Here is a 16896-nt window from a genome sequence, read left to right on the forward strand (position 1 = left end):
GATTTGAGACTCCCACTACTTGGATTGCTTCTCCCGAGAGGGGTAGGTTAGGAACATCCACTGTTCTTACAGTAGATCTGGTAGCACCAGTGTCCAACAGAAAGGTGACATATTTTCCTTCAACCTTTCCTTCAATGTATGGTCCAGTCTGGTCTACCGGTAAGGAGGCGCCAAGCACGCACTCCCCATCCTCCCCCCTCAGGCCCCGTCAATCTTGATCTTCACAGAGGAAGGTGTCATTTAACAAATACTGTGGAATGACTGCGTTTCTTTCACTCTCGACCTCCCATGCTTCCGCCCTTTCATTCTGCTGACCCTGATTCTTAAAATTCTGTCTAGGAGCGCGAGGCACTGGGGGTAATTTTACCTGTTGCTGGTTCTTTCTCGTCCCCTCTTTCGGCACCTGTGGATTTAAACCATTTACAGGGGCATTACCGGCCTGTAGGTGTGGACACTCATCTCTCCAATGCCCTATCTGGCCGCACCCATGGCACGGGAATTTCTTCATGGCTTCTTCTCTACTCATTTTAGTGCGGGGCTTCCCTCCTCCCCCAGCAGTGGCATTCTGAGCATTATTATCAGAAGTCAATCTACTTAACTGCTTTTCTTGCTGTTCGGCTAATTTCACCTGTGCCCACATTACCTTCTCCTTGAGGGCCTTCCTTTTGTTTTCGATTTCATCTTCGCAATATTTTGCATATTTCAGGACAGTATCTATTGGTTCTCCCTGCCAACTGATTTTATTGTCTCTAATCCATTGGGAAATTTCAGGCCTTAATCCTAGCACAAATCTGTAACTGAAATGTGTCATGTCTTTCAGGTCCACATTGTCGATACCACTGTATGTTTTAAACACTTGCAGTAACCTTTCATAATAGGAGTGAACATTTTCATCACGTTCTTGGGTGGTTCTGTCTATTCGGGTCCAATCTGTTTCCTTTGCGGGAACCTTTTTCTTAAGGTACTGTATGACCTGGTCATATTTCCTCATTACATCAGGTGAGGGAGCTCCGGTTTTCTCATCTCTGGGATATTCATCATTAGGCCAATCAATTTCTATCTTACATTCGGTCCATAAATCTACAGGGACCACAATGTCGAAAAACCCATCCAGGTCTTTCAGCAGACATTTCTGAACTTTTATGAAGCGTTCTACCTGCCTGTACCAGTCAACGGGCTTCTCCCGTAATTTCGGGAAGTCATTGGTAAATGACACAATATCCTGTCGGGACCAAGGGACATGAACATATTTTCCTCCCGAGACCTCCCTCATGGGGCACAATTTTTCGGCTGGTGTTACTTCCTTTAATAAAAATTCCGAAGTCACTGACCCAGTCCTGCTGCTTTCCTTTTTCTTTGCCCACCGGGTTCTCCATTTCCCCACTTCGCCCCACTTCTGCAGGAGTTTTAACAATTCCTTTACCTGGACCTGTTTTCCCATTACATTCAGGCTTTCTAAATCTTTGTCTGAAAAATCCACTCTGTAAGGTTTCTGAAGGATTTTGGAGCGACTAACATCTATTCCCATTTCTTCTGCTGTATCCATTATTTTTTCATGAAGCGACCTAGCACTCCGGGTAAGATTTTTACTGATAAACAGCAACTCTTCTTCGTTATACGAGCTTAGGCGCTCTACTCCTACGTTTCCAGCCATCATTTCTTCTATTTCTATTCTCAATTTATATATTTCCAATGCTTTAGGTTGGGGAGTGGCCTCCTTCTCTAGCTCCTTTGTCCATCTGTCTAATTCTTCAGGGGAAACTAAAGTGGCACTCCTAATTCCCGTTGCACTTTCAATTCCCACCTCCTTTGGTCTGGGCTGACTTCTTGTCCCTATTACACTGGCCCTTGATTCCCTTATGGGCAGATCCATCAAACTTCCAGATTCACATTCACTCTCTTGATCCTCATCTATGAATATCTCCTTCTTCATGGTCGGGATGCTAGAAGTGGGCAGCATCGAGGGGAGACCAGGAGGCTGGGGATTGGTCATGTCATTTCTATACAGTGGGATAGCTGGACCAATAGTTACTGGAATAGTCAAAGAATCGGGATGGGGCTGCATTTGGGTAATGGTTCGAATTAACTCATCTCGCTGTTTAGTCAGGACCTCTCTCTCTTTTTCTCCTAATACCTTTCCAGTAGACTTGTCATGCAATACCTGGGGTACTAAGGACGGATAAATATTCGGAGCGGTCGGAGTGACCAGTCGCGGAGGATCTTCTCCGAATGGCTGATAATTCGGGACTGTTGGTTTGGGTCTGCAACACCCGTCCCTTCCACTGGTTTTACTGTCTGTCCCGGTTCCATCTGTATCACTATCTCTCCTACATCTGGGATACTTTGCAAAGGGATTTCGAGAGGGCACAGGTTCTGAGTCTGCATCATAGGGAGGTGGATTTTTCATTAGCAAATCTTCCAAATGGTCATCATCCAAGTCCCCCATAGGAGCTAGGTGATGGGTCTTTTCTTTGCATTTTCCTTTCCTTTCCTCAACCACCCCCATCATCGGGAACAGCCCTTCAGTTATCATAGACTGCCTCCACTGTTTCATTTTCTGCTCTTTAGTTGGCGTTGGAAGCTTAGGATACCATTTACTTACTCCTTTATCCATCCTGGGTTTATCTCGCTCTGCAGCCTCAATCTCCCATTCCTCCAGAGCTTCGTACTGGGTCAACCTAGGTCTAGGGTGCAATTCATTCATGCGGGTCCTTAAGTTAAACAGGATCCGACCATTAAAAGTACCTTCAACAGGGAATGCTAGAACTCCGTCATCTGCAGTATACTTTGCCCAATTTTCCAACCAAACACAAGTGTGATACCCTTTCTCAAACATCATGAAAGAAGCAGGAGTATTCGGCGGGGGAATGAGCACACCTTCCCTCGTTCTAATGGGCTTGTCAGCTTTGAAAAAATTCTTTATTTTGTCAGAAAAGGACAATTTCCTCTTTATTCCGTACATCATGTGTGGTCTACCTCGCATAAGCTGATCCTTATAGAATCCTAGGTACTTTGGATTCGGTATAAAATCTGGATACCACATATAATCTTCGGGACTCTCTTTGAACTCGGCTTGATCAATTTTGTTTACCTTTGTGCTTCCAATGCTAGCGCGACTTTTATTTCGCACTACCCAATCAGGTCAGAGAATACAAAAAACTCTTAGCCAATGGGTGCGCGGCCTTTTCGCGAGACAGAGTCTCACTCTGCGGCACTCACCCCTCCTTCACAAATTCAGCTTCACTACACGCCCGCTGTCTTGACCAATACCAGCGCGGCACGGAGTGACGTCAGAGCAGCTCTCCGACTGACTCCCTCCTTTACAAGGTAACGGAAACTTTTAACTTTTCCTAAATTGCAATTGCAAAACTTAGTTACCAACACACAACGTCTGCCACTATGTCTGAGTGTTCTAAAAAGATAGAAAAACTTCCTTTTACTGCAAGTAAACCACTTCTGTCTACTTCTCATTCACTCTGGGTAGACTTCTTTGCCTAACCTCACACTCGAGTAATATAGAACCCGTTATTCTTCCGACTCATCCACTGTCATCAGGGATATGTACTGAGCCGGGATTTCACCAGTGAACTATTTTACTTACCAGACAAGCCTCGGAGACCCTACTACTCCTTCCGTATGCGACCCTTACTAGGTGATATCGCAATGAAAGTTTTATACCGGACTCGTAGCTATCAATTATTCAGATATAACAAAAGATCCTAATTAGTGCTTCCAGTTATTCATTTAACCCTGCACTAATGATTCAGACCCTAGTGACTTCAACAGCTAACCGGATTCTGCTCACCTTTAGCTAAAATACTTCCCCGGGGATTCGGACTACACTGAACATTCACAAACAATTCTGGGTTAATTCAACATTTATAGCAGCAATGAAAAAATCATATACATTTACATATAAAATTTTAAAACATTTCAAAAATTTTTTTCAAACAATATAATAAAATCAGCAGCACATTATTTTTTTCTTCACGGTTTGTTTCTTAACTTTCCCTGTCTACCTAATCTAACTAGTCCAAACCATCCTCTGCTACCAGAAAATTACTGATAGAGCGCGCAGTTCACCCGGGTCACCAATTTCTTACACGCACTGGGCCCCGGCGTGCATTTGATTTTCAATCAGTGATTCTCGTGAACCGGGTGAGATCCTAGCACGCTACTATGAGTAATCAATGGTTTCAGGATTACCTCTGCTTACCATGCACCTGACTTACCGCAGGCACAAACTTACGATGGACCTAGAGCTAAAAGGGAAAATAGTAGACAGGACCTTAAAACATTTCTTTGCGTCCATATATTTTATCCACTTTTCTGTAAAATGACCACAGACACCTGATGAAGTTTAACACTTTATATAAAAATTCAAAAAGAAGATGCCAAGACAATAAGCGATATGCAGAACACTAAGTCAAACATTAATATCAACACCAATAGGTAACTTTGCACAAAGAAAATCACGACCATTAAGATATATGGGAAAACTAGAGGTGGGGTTTGGCATAGAACTATTCACTGCAATTTTATACTAAGACAAGAGTTGTGGAGGGACCTAAAACATGTACTTATCCTTATCACTTAAGACTATTCTTACTAAGTTCACTGCAAACCACTAAAGGAAAGGGAAAAATGGGAACATGCTATTATTTATGACAAAGTCAATGAGCTCCTAAAGGAGGGGGGGAGAGAAGGAACCCAACTAAATCAGACGCATATACTGGATGTTTCAACGGCAATAGAGCAATATCACAGGTCGAATGCTTTTATAGATTATACGGAAAAGTGAGAGAGAGAGAGAGAGAGAAAACAAGATACAGAGAATACGCAAACCCACAGATAATATTTACCTAATTCAGATTTGAGACCAACCCTGGCCACGGGTCAGTTGGGAAGACGGGGACAAGGACCCTCAGAAAAGGCACACCAGAATGCGAACAGGTACAACCCACGGACAGATCAGGACAGGATACCCCTCAGGTTCGGGTCAAAGGACTGGGCCTCCCAGGGAACGACCAACACCCACAGCTTCGGACAGCAACGCCTGCGTTACCCCTTTCTGCAAGTAATCCGCCAGAAACCCCGATTGGATTTTCGAATCTCCCAGCAAAGTGCTTCGCCAGCACTTAGGAATTTCCACCCCTTAGGAGCTTGTGGAAAGTATGGACAAAGTGCTCCGCAGCACTTTCAGATTGAACACCTATTGAGATCGTAGGGTCAGTGACAGGTCTGCTACTCGGACAAGTCGGACAATTTCCATAAGCCAAACTAGAGTAGTTATACCATTTTGGGGTCCCTCAGACCACCCACTAATGTTGCAAGTGACAGTTTCCCATATTTTGATTGGTCAGGAGAGGTGGTGCGATCATTACCACCTCCTAAATTCAGCTTTCCCAGATTTAATATTCAGGTTTGCATACCCGCCCCCCGGGTTCACGTTCCCATCCATAGAGTACAACAGAAAATATGAGCGCATAAGACGGTTGCAACAAAGTCTGTTAAATTCAAGGTGATTGTCCACATTGTGTGCTGGGTTCTCAGGCGCATTTTGCTTCAGGAGCCAGCTGGCTTGGTTCAGCTTCTGCGCAGTCGAGTTTCTCCCAGGTCACATGGCAAAACCCAGAGGCGCTTCAAATATGGTGTATCTTAAGAACTCCCAGCCCCAAAAGACGCGGTACATGAAAAGTAAGCGAAAACAAATTAATATCACATCCAGAATGATCACACTGTATACCATGAAAAATCTTATCCAACCCTTACTTTATAATGACTCTAGCATTAAGGTTTAGTGCGAAAAGATAGATAGGCTAAAGCAGCAGCAATAGCAGAGAGCGTGGTGAGAGTCAAGCGGCCATTTTAGTAGTAGTGCGCATGTGCACAGAACTCCCTCCAGAATGCGAGTGCGTCACATCACATGGGTATGACCGACGCATGCGCAAACTGAATTTCAGCGAAGCAGCCGTTTTTCTTAGTGCAAGCTTCGTTAATATGAAAAGACATACAGGCAAGCATCCGGGGACACCCGCGTGTTTGGGAAAAAACGTGTAATAAACGACAACAATGATTTTAGTAATATTATACATTTTGGCGAGGTTCTTGCACGGGGCAAGGCGCTTCACGTGCAAATCCTTGCTCCATCACTGTCACTAAGTTCACTTGATAAGAGACAGATTTCACCACATCAGACAGACCTTTACAGTAATCCAATACAATGTAATTAGTTATTGACATAAGTGTTGATGAAGGTATATAGGCAGTCCTCATGGCCTTGCCCATTAACACTTCATGAGACAAGAGCCAAGTCTTTTTGTCTGGGTTACTTCTAATGCACATGAGAACAAGTGGAAAATAATTGAGCTTTTTCTAACTGGTAGCTGTATGCACTTTGCCAACTTATTTATGATGGTCCCATTCATCTTTTCAGCCAGATGATTGAGGACAATAGCGACAATTGAATCTTTGATCATCTGGAGAGCTGTACAAATCAATATAAGAATCACATTTTCATTTCTAAAATGAGCTCCGCTGTCTGTCTCTATAAAAGTTGGCAGGCTGAACAGCAGTATTAGTCTCCTAACAAATGTTTGGCAACTGCAATACTGTCAGATCTCCAGGTAGAATAGGTCTCAACCAATTTAGAGAATACACAGAAAATCAAAAGCAAATATTTAAAACCATTATGATGAAGTCTCCTTGAAGTCTTAAAAATGTGGTCTCTGATTTACAATATGACTAATAGTCACACATATTCTCTTTCCCTGATTAATTCTTTGAAACAACTAACACACCTTAGAAACACAGATCTTCTGCAACATTTCTGAATGTAGGGCTTAATTATGACGGTGGTGGGCCCACCACCGACAGGCCATTGGTGATGGTCCCACCAACAACCAGCCTATCGGTCCAACCATCACGTTAGGATGCAGACGGTCAGAACTTGGCTGCTGGTGGCAAAATAGTCATCTTCGACAGGCTCAAGGATCTCCCACGCACATCCATGCACCGTGTGCCAGGCACCACATGGTGCCTGCCATACGATGCATAGATGTGCACAAAGTGCCTTTTTCAACAGCGGCTTGTGCTGTGGCCCTTTTTACTAGGACGCAGCGCAAGCTGATGTTGAAAGAGATTTTTAGGGGTGCTTGCACGGCAGTCCATCATAATCAGGGATTGTCGGACAAACACGTGCCTAAAACGGTGGTGGTCGGATGCTCGTTCCACAGCCATCATAATCAGACTCTAAATATTAAACCAGTATTTATTAAAAGTCCTGCTTATTGCATCCCTTCCAGTGTGTGCTTGGCCATGTCAATAACAAGCCATGACATTGAGTCAGGAAGAATACATTTGTATTCTTGAGTAATCCAAATGTTGTAATTCTTTTCAAACTGAACATTTTACACCTTTGTTTCTCATCCTCTGGCACTTCCTTCTGGAGATCCTTCAATTTACTTTATAAAGTTTGTAATAGGATTAACAAGAAAAAATTTACATTTGAAATACTTTGTTTCATGCACTGAAATTTGATCTTACAGTTTCATTTTCAAGAGGTCAGTATCTCGTCACTTGGTTAGCATATTTATTCCCTAATGTGATCATATCATAATCAGCTGTATGGTCAGTACATTTGACAACTGCAGTCTCGTATGTTTGTTGTATTGCTTCCAACAAATAAAGAATATGGGAAACATTGCTGATGGAGGATGGTATTAAAAACCCCTTTGTGACCACAACTGCCCAAAAATCATGTAACACTCTAATTCCATATTGGCTATATAAATTGTGACATTCAAATTACCCATAAGACAACAAGGTATGCCAGTGCAATCAACTCTTCCACCTGTACGGAAGTTATATTAGGCAGGTATGACAACAATTTCAGAAACTGAACAACCTGCATACGCAGCTTTCAGTATTCCATGATGGTCTCTCAGACACGAGTCCTCTTCAAACAAAATAAGATTAATCATTTTTAGAGAAACAACTTTGATGTCTGGTCTTGCTTTGGTATATCATCTTGTGACATTCACACAGTCATGTTCTGGTTCATCATCATCATCATTAATATTGTCTTAATAGCTGTCTGAACAAGTAGGAGCACTGCAGGTTTCAGAAAATTACACCTGGGGATTGAGATATTTTCAGCCCCTAGTATTACTTACTCTTACCTTTTGAGACAACTGTGTGTCATGTGCTGAGTTCTAGTGAGGATCAACAAAAGTTTGACTGTATGTGGAAAATATGCAATTAGTGTATGTCCCTTTACAATTCCTTCAGATTGACCAGGTTGCAATCCAAAAAGCTGCAACTGCTTTCAGACAACCAGGAGGAGCTACAATTACCGGATCTTACACGGCAAAAAAATATCTGACAGATCTCATAATGCCTCCATGTTTTTGAGAAAGGACAATGAGCACCCACTCTTCTAACAATATTGAAAAATACCTTTTTATAATAAGACATTCTGAGAACAGGTGTATTTCAGAAAGTTTCTCTTAATTCCTGAAGGACTTTATACAATCATCAATAAATGGTATTGTAGTGTTGATATCACTGTGAGGTAGCCTTATTAAAGGCTTTGCAGTCAAGGAAAGGTTTGAAATCCACTGACAACAGTAGCCAAATATTCCAAGGAACATTCTCACCTCCCTCTTTGTGTTTGGAGTAATCATATTCAAAATTGCAGAAACGCGTTCCTTTGAGATTTTTCTTGCTCCTGTTTCAACATGATGACGAAGATAAATTACTTCTTTTTTACAATACTACATCTTTGTAGATGAAACATTGTGACCATTGTCAGCAAAAGGATTCAAAAGTGCAATCATATCTGTTTTACAGTTCTCATTTTTCTTTGATGGCACAAGCTAGTCTTCGATGTAGTATTTTAGGGCATCTGTAAATTCTCCAATTCTTTCTTTAAGATCTGACTAAAAATTGAGGGACTTTGTGGGATTGGCCACCAAGCAAGAACTTTATTTTGGAACCAAAATTTTAAAATGATATTGACTATCCTCATGCAGAGAACTGGAGAAGAATGCTTGGCATAAATCAATGACTGTATACTATTCAGCATCTGCAGGAATCTGGAACAATATTACAGCAAGTTCCAGCACTACCAGCAACATGGGATCACAATGTGATACCTTCCTACTCGTGTCCATTTACCACTCAGTTTTTTAATGTCCATCCTCAGAGTATTGCAAGGACTGCCAAGAATATATTGTTCTATTAATTTTTCGATGATAGGTTTCATTACTTCTGCTTCTTTTGGAAGTTTTTACTTCCTAATTCTATTAAAAACTGAATTGGCTTTAACCTGAATTCTGAATGGGTTGGCACGTTTTTCAAATTCCATATTTTTACATGAAACATCCAAAACTTCTTCTTTGACAAGTCGTCTTAAACCCAGAGGTAGGACCTCTTTGGTAAGAACTGGAAACAACTGAACCGTTGAATCTTGTGACATAATCTTAAATACTCAAGGCCTGATTACGACTTTGGTGGTGTGGGAGCAGGGCAACATGTAACCACCCCACTCCCACACAGCCAAAGCCAACCACCAGCTGGATTACTAGTCGTATTCCGGGCAGGTGGTCCTGCAGTGGTGGGCCCATGGCGCTGCCTTTCAAAGGCTCATAGGGGAGCCTTAGAAAGGCTGCACCGTGGGCTCACCTCAGTGCATTCCAGAACGGAATGGACTGTGAAGTCCATACGGTGCTGGAACTGTGGGTGCATACAGACAGGGGGTCACACCATGTGCCCCCATACTTGCATACCTAGGCCCTGAGGGAACTAAGTTTCCTCACTGCCAGCAATTTCATGGTGTGAAAACCACCGTTAGACTGCTGGTTGTGTAGGAAACTAGTACCACTGTGCTAACGCAAGGGATCATGGATCCCTGGCAGTTGCGGCGGTCCCATGAGTTATCAACATATTCTCTAGCACCCGTTAATGCCCTCACCACTGCAAGCTGTCAATCTTTGTGCCTTGACACTTTTACCCTCTAATGCTGGAGACCCGTAACTGTCTCTATATAATATCAATGTATGGAGGAGGCTGGAGTTTAAAGGATCATTAAAAAAGTTATCCTCGTCATCTGAATCATGTTCTTGGCTCTCCTTATTTTTGTCACCCCCAAAAGTTTTCTTTTTGTTGAATGTTTCTTTAACTACTGCCAGGAAAACTCTTTCTCCATTTACCATATACTCTCTCCATATTGTGCCACTTGCTTTCTAACCAGTGTCTAAATGTACCCATAACAATGAATCTCAGTGTGGCAATATCAAAGGTCAACCAATCACAGTGTGACTTCGACAGCAACCAACCAATGATAACGCAACCCTGTGGGGATGTCTCTCCTATCTCAGTGAGACTACTCAGTTAACCAATCGCAGTGCAACTTTTTACGTGAAAGGGGAAACAATACCCAGCCTTTTCTTCACTGAACACACACAATTAAACAAAATAAATTGTGTTTGATCAACCTAAATAGGAGGAAATCAGCATGTTAAACAAAAAGAAATCTCACAATTGATAGAAGAAAGTCCAGCATCTCTGCTGCACTTGCCAAACTCAATCCATACCAAAGCAGATTCCCATCCAACTACAATCAACCTCTAGATAATGTAGTTTAGTCCCATGCACAGAGGAATAAATAACACTATATCAAATTAGACACACACACACACCCTGAAAATAAAAGTTTGTTAAATAAATATCCCAATCTGTGTGAATGTGGCACCTAGCAAAAACACATTACCTTTTCAGCAGACGTGTTAAACAATAATAACTCAATTACCTTGGATTACAACTGATTAAAAAAAAACAAATCAACCAATAAACCAAAATGTCTGAAACAAATCACAAATAAGACAAATACATCGAAGTCACAGTGACTTAGCCACCAATTCAACCCATAATCAATATAACATAACCAAAACAAAATCACATGCAGTATAACAATCCATCACTCAACACGAATAACATTACATTATTAACACATCAGAACACTCCCAATTGAAGGAATCATTCTGCCCTTTTATACTCACAACACTCTTTGCTACGGATATAATCGACTTGGATAATTCAGAGTAAAAAATGGAAAGTAGGAAGGTGGATTTTCAGCTACAACAAAAGAAAAAAGGGCAGCATAAAAAGAATTACCTAAAGTAGATAGACAGTGCTCTTATCTTACAACCAGACTCCTCTAATAAAACTTTGTGGGCACAGAGACCGCCTAAAATAGTGCACCATGTAAATGTCACCTCACCAACAAGCCCACAGGTGGATGAATCAAAGGCAGTGTTAAACCTAAAATTCATGAGACAATATGTCCCCAAGATAAGGCACCATACACCATATCAAAATACAGCTAATGAAGTAAAGACAGAGTTAATAAGTGAGTTCTAGGGGAGAAATAGTAAATTTAGGAAGATATATTACAACATTCAAGATGCATAAAGTCATTGCCATACAGGCTCTCATCAATAGGGAAATACAGAAAAATAGGCAAAGTCAAAAATTATTCTAAGTTTCAAAAGAGCAACAAAATCATTCAAAATGTACCAGTATCCAAAGTACCACTGGAAAGTCATCTGTCTCACCCCCAAATTTGAGGGTTTATATAAAGAAAATCTTCCCACAAACTAACATTAAAAGTGCTAAATAATTTGGGTGTGAGCAAAACGTCATATTGCCTTACCATCTAAGCATTATCTCACTTAGGGCCAGATGTAGGTGGCCATTTACCGGCCGGTAACGGCCGATTTCGGCCGTTACCGACCGGTAAATGGGTTTTTGGGATGGAGGGGGCCAATTTTACGATTCGGTAAATTTACCGAATCGGTAAAATACTGAATCGGTATTTTTACCGATTCGGAAACTTCTAGATGTAGGTGGGACTCTTCTGAGTCCCAAAGGCCTTTCAGATTCAGTATTTTTCCACCCAATCCAATTGGGTGGTAAAATACCGAATCCAGGTGTGGATGCACATGTGTGCATGCACACCTATGCCATGTGACAGACAGACATGCCCTTAGGGCATGACTGTGTACCACATGGCACACATGCCTGTATTTGGGGTGCTAGAGGGTGTCAAAGTGACACCCCCTGCACCCTTGCTGGAATCGGTATTTACAGAATCGGTAAATACCGATTCGGTAATGCCCATTGATTCCTATGGACTTCAATTACCGATTCTGTAATACCTACATCCCTCCCCCCCTCTATTTTACCACTTCTTAAATACCGAATCGGTAAAATTCGGTATTTAAGAAGTGGTAAAATAAAATTACCTACATCTAGGCCTATGTGAATATTGCTCAATCCCCTATACTAATGTCATCCAGAAAATGTCCGGACAAACTAGTTACAAAACAACAGTGAACTATTGTTAATTAATCCATTAAAGGGAGAGAGCCAGACGGACCTTGTGGAGGTGCAATATTACTAAGCCAATGCCTGAAAGTTTTCTTCAAGAACAGTGTAAATGGAAATAAACAAAAATGGCTCCGTGATTGTGTGTTGCAGAAATAATAAATAGTGAATGTGCAGGGGGAAACATCCATTTTGAACAAGATGGTGTTGAGGCCTTACTAAGGCCAAGTTAGCATAAGCCAGGAAAAGGCACTTCAATAAAGAATAGAAAACTTATTTCAAAGCCAATCACATAAAATAAGCGTACACAAAGATTTTGCACAATGTTGATAATGTCCAATTTTATAAATACAAGAACAACTCTAACATCCCCTTCATCTAGAGCAAGTCTATTCCACATCGGAAGCTCGGTTTAGCTATAAAGGAGGAGTTAAAACAGAATCATTAGTTTTAAGATGACTGTGTCTTCTTATATTAAAATAACCAGGTTCAAAACCAATGTATAATAAGTTTATTTTGCCACTAACGCTAATAGTTATCGGATTTGTTTACAGGAAAACGTGTAAAAGGATGAGAATAAAGCCAAGAAGGTGAGCGCAGCGCACACCTTCATTAAAAAACTGGCACATTGACCAATTGCTTGGAGTGGTGTATTTATAACTCCAGTGGGACTTATCATGTCTGACTAATGCAGAGTGTTTCAGAGAAATATTTACCACAATATGTTTGTGACCTAAACACACCATATATATTCTCTTCAAAGCGATATATACAGTTTTTTTTGTCTTTGAGTTTGACTCTACTCAATCTGATAGACGTATAAAAGGTTGGGTGGAAGAAGATGTGGCTTAAACACCCCAAGGGCTGCACATTTGCCTTGCTGGAAAGGCCTTACTGACGTCGCAGTGACATAAAAAAAAATAGTTACAAACCAGAAACAAAAAAAAAGGAAGTTAGTTTGACGCCTCCTTCCTCTTTCATGGTTACAAGCAGAGAATTTGAGCAAAGCATTTTGTAAAGGAAGCAGCACGTTGAAGATAGTCTTGTGGTCTAGCGTTCTCTTCGGCAACCAATTGGTAAGCCCGAAGGTGATGACATCAGTGTGCAGCAGGGGTGCGATTTACCAATCCACGCCATCTGCAGTGTGGCAGGGGAGGCTGCCTATTCTATTTCTGGGGCGGAAGTCCTCGTTTCTGCAAAGTGAAAGATTTCACCGCCAGCAAGAGTCCTTCAGTTTGTCTTGGAGGTGAATTCATGGCCCAGCAGTCCTTCAAACAGTCGAGAATGTCTCTTACTTCGTCCTACCAGCATAAATTGGCAGAAAAGATGACCATCCTCAACGAAAGAGGCAAAGGTGTTTTGATTCGTATGTACAATATTAAGAAGGTAAGGCGATAAGAGAAGAAGGGGGCGAAAAGGGTGTGGGAGGGAATGCTGGACTTCCTCTGTTGGCAGATTTTAAGGTTTTTACACGCTCAGAGCTAGTCTTAACAAATAATGCAGGGGTCTCCAACCTATTCTATAATAAGAACTACTTATATCCAACGAAAATCATTCTGAGCTACTGGTGTTAGTGGGAGTGCTCACTATCAGCAGTCATCCCATCAGTGCATTAGGCATGGTTGCCTGCCATGAAGTAAAACAGCACTATCAATTTTAAATACATCTACATGGGTAATACAAAACATCCATAGCTACAACCACCCCAGCACTTAAATCATAATAAAGTAATACATCTCCCTAACTCAATTATTATCTTTAAATTAATTTTCAAAATGAACCAATTTACCCCAATCATCCTATGAGGTCTGAAAAAATGCACATTTTCGTCTTGAATACATGCTTTTTAATTATGGTATACCAATAATAATTGAACCAAGCAAGAGCTTCTAATTTAGTAGTCTGGACTGAACACAGGAGCACTACTCACAGGTAAATAGAGAGCCACTGGTAGCTCACGAGCTACATGATGGAGACAGCTAAAATAGTGTCTAATTCGGCATATATATTTATACTTGTCTGCGTATGCAGATGATCACCTGGCTGTAATGGACTCTCAGACCTTGGTTGCATGAATTCTAAAGTTGTAGATGGATAGCAGCAAAGGTGCCCCTACAGCTAATTGCTTCTAAAACCTAGGGCCTGATTTAGAGTTTGGCAGGCAGATTACTTCAGCTCAAACGTGAGAGATTCACCTTCTGCCTTATTACAAGTATATTATATCCTATGACACTTGTAATAAGGCGGTTGGGATAACCATCAGGTCTGTGACTGAGTACCCATCTCCAAATCAAAATCAGACTTGTAATGTCTCCGTTGAAAAGTTGGGTGAAACCTATGAGACCACTATGACAAGAAATTTAAAACTGAGAACAGACATGACAGATATGAACGCACACCTAGTGGTCTATAAAATATCCCTTCAGACCCCCAATCTACGGTAGACTTTCATGACAGATATGATGTCTGGGCACCAGCACCATGCGTAGCATTTCAAGTTGGGGTGTTCTTGAAGGCGGAAACCCCATGGGCGTGTCAATCTCACCACTTGCAAACTGAGCTCAAAATCACAAATGCAACGTAGGACCTGATTCATGTATACCATGAGGGAAAATACATGAGGCAAAATTACATATTGATGTGACTAATAGATTGTGGACAAAATTACACATTGATGTGACTAATAGATCGAGAACACAAGGAGATGATGGACAGAGCGCTGAAACTTTTCAGGCACTCACCCCCAGTCACTGAACTGGGATGAATCCATCATCGTTCATTAGCTTACTTCGCCACCCCAGTTCAGACCCACCCATATGCAAATCAGTCTTGACCCTGTTCCTCATGGGAACAATCCAGCCCAAACTGCCAAGCCAGGTCTTCCCAGGACGGGAAACAAGCGTCCTTATAGTTCATGAGCAAAAGACCCCTAGAACTCTGCATTGGTGTAAAATGCACGAGCCCTGCTATTGAAAGTGGGGTTTCAAGAAAAGCATTCGATCAGCATGGGAGGGTTTAGCTGGCTTTCTCATTCGAAGTGTTATTGCACAAGGCTTGTGGAAGAAAGTGTCACATAATTGGAAATTGTCTGACGATTATGCAGCCCATGGCACTGACTTATTTTTAGCACATTTTATTCTCACATGAGTAAAAGATTATGGACTGCAGTTAATTAAAACATGCAAAATATGAAAAACGATTTAAAAAGAAAGCAGTTTAAAGAATAACTTTCAATTTTGAAAATGCGCTCATCAGAAACGGACTCAGTAATTGGTGGACTACAATCAATCCGGTAGTCCGATCAATGCTAAATGAGCATGTGACTCCTGCTTTGATGAAATGCCTACCTGTGACCAAGGCTTGACAGAAAGCTGAAATGCGTAAGGGTTATGGGCAAAGTGTTTAATGGTGGACTGCCTCCCTGTCTCTGAAGTTTGAAATAAAGCGATTGAAGTTGTCTTTTTCATCGTCGTCATCGTATTTCTGTGTAGAAATATTGTGTGGATTAAAAAGCAGGATTCTTTGTTCTTGCTTGACGAAACCGCCCTGTGTCACGGTCTGAGGCTCTGTAAACAAAGACACTGTGGCATATATATATATATATTCACTGAAAAAAACATAGGTTATAGACCCTATATAGTTAGGAATTTGCATTTACAAAACCTTGAAAATTCACTGAAAAAACCATAGGTTATAGACCATATATAGTTAGGGATTAGCATTTACAAAACCTTAATTTACTCGCACAAAACCATTAAAATTTCATATATAGTTAGTTGCACTAACTATATATCGCGCACCCGCAATCCACTGCTGATGATGTCACATATTACATCATTCATGACATGGTCAGTGACATCACTGATGACATCTCAAATGACATCACTGATGATATCACTGATGACATCTCAAATGATATCACTGATGACATCTCATTTGACATTACTGATCACATCACTGATGATATCATTTATGTGATAATACAATGAACATCTTCAGACTCTAATATAACCTTAGATACAATCAGTGTAAACAGACACTCACAGGCTGTCACTTATCCATGGAGTTACTCACACACCTAGTCAGTCATGCAAAGAATCAATCACACCTCCATTTTCTCAACTATACAGTTATACACACCTTACTTATTCAAACATATACTAACACATATTTACTCTCTTATACAATCCCTGATACATGTTCACAATGATCCATACAGCCACTCACACATTCACTGGCTCTTATGCACAGTTATTTATATATGTCAACTCTCACATGTACTGTGTTTTACATATGTACTTACTTTGACATGTAGCACTGAGATATCCATTCACTCACCAATACACTCATGCACACAGTCAACCGCTCATACAGCTGTTTCCACATGCATTTTTGAACCCATACACCTAGTGAATCAACTGCTCACACATCTATGCACAGAGTCATACACCTCCCAGCCACCCACACACACACTAAGTCTCCCATACAAATACTTGGGCAACCAATCAA

General features: G+C 41.2%; 1 protein-coding gene across 1 annotated transcript in view; it reads left to right on the forward strand.

Moving 5' to 3' along the window:
- Positions 1-13383: 13383 nt before the first annotated feature.
- The window catches only part of NCKAP1L (NCK associated protein 1 like), a 1717783-nt gene continuing 1714270 nt past the window's right edge, over positions 13384-16896 (forward strand). Inside the window, exon 1 of the mRNA XM_086964598.1 lies at positions 13384-13773. Coding sequence (XP_086820724.1) covers positions 13642-13773 — 132 coding nt within the window. The 5' untranslated portion in view covers positions 13384-13641. The remainder of the gene's footprint in view (positions 13774-16896) is intronic.

This window comes from Lissotriton vulgaris, chromosome 1_1 (genome assembly GCF_964263255.1).
Source record: "Lissotriton vulgaris chromosome 1_1, aLisVul1.2, whole genome shotgun sequence".
Taxonomy (NCBI): domain Eukaryota; kingdom Metazoa; phylum Chordata; class Amphibia; order Caudata; family Salamandridae; genus Lissotriton; species Lissotriton vulgaris.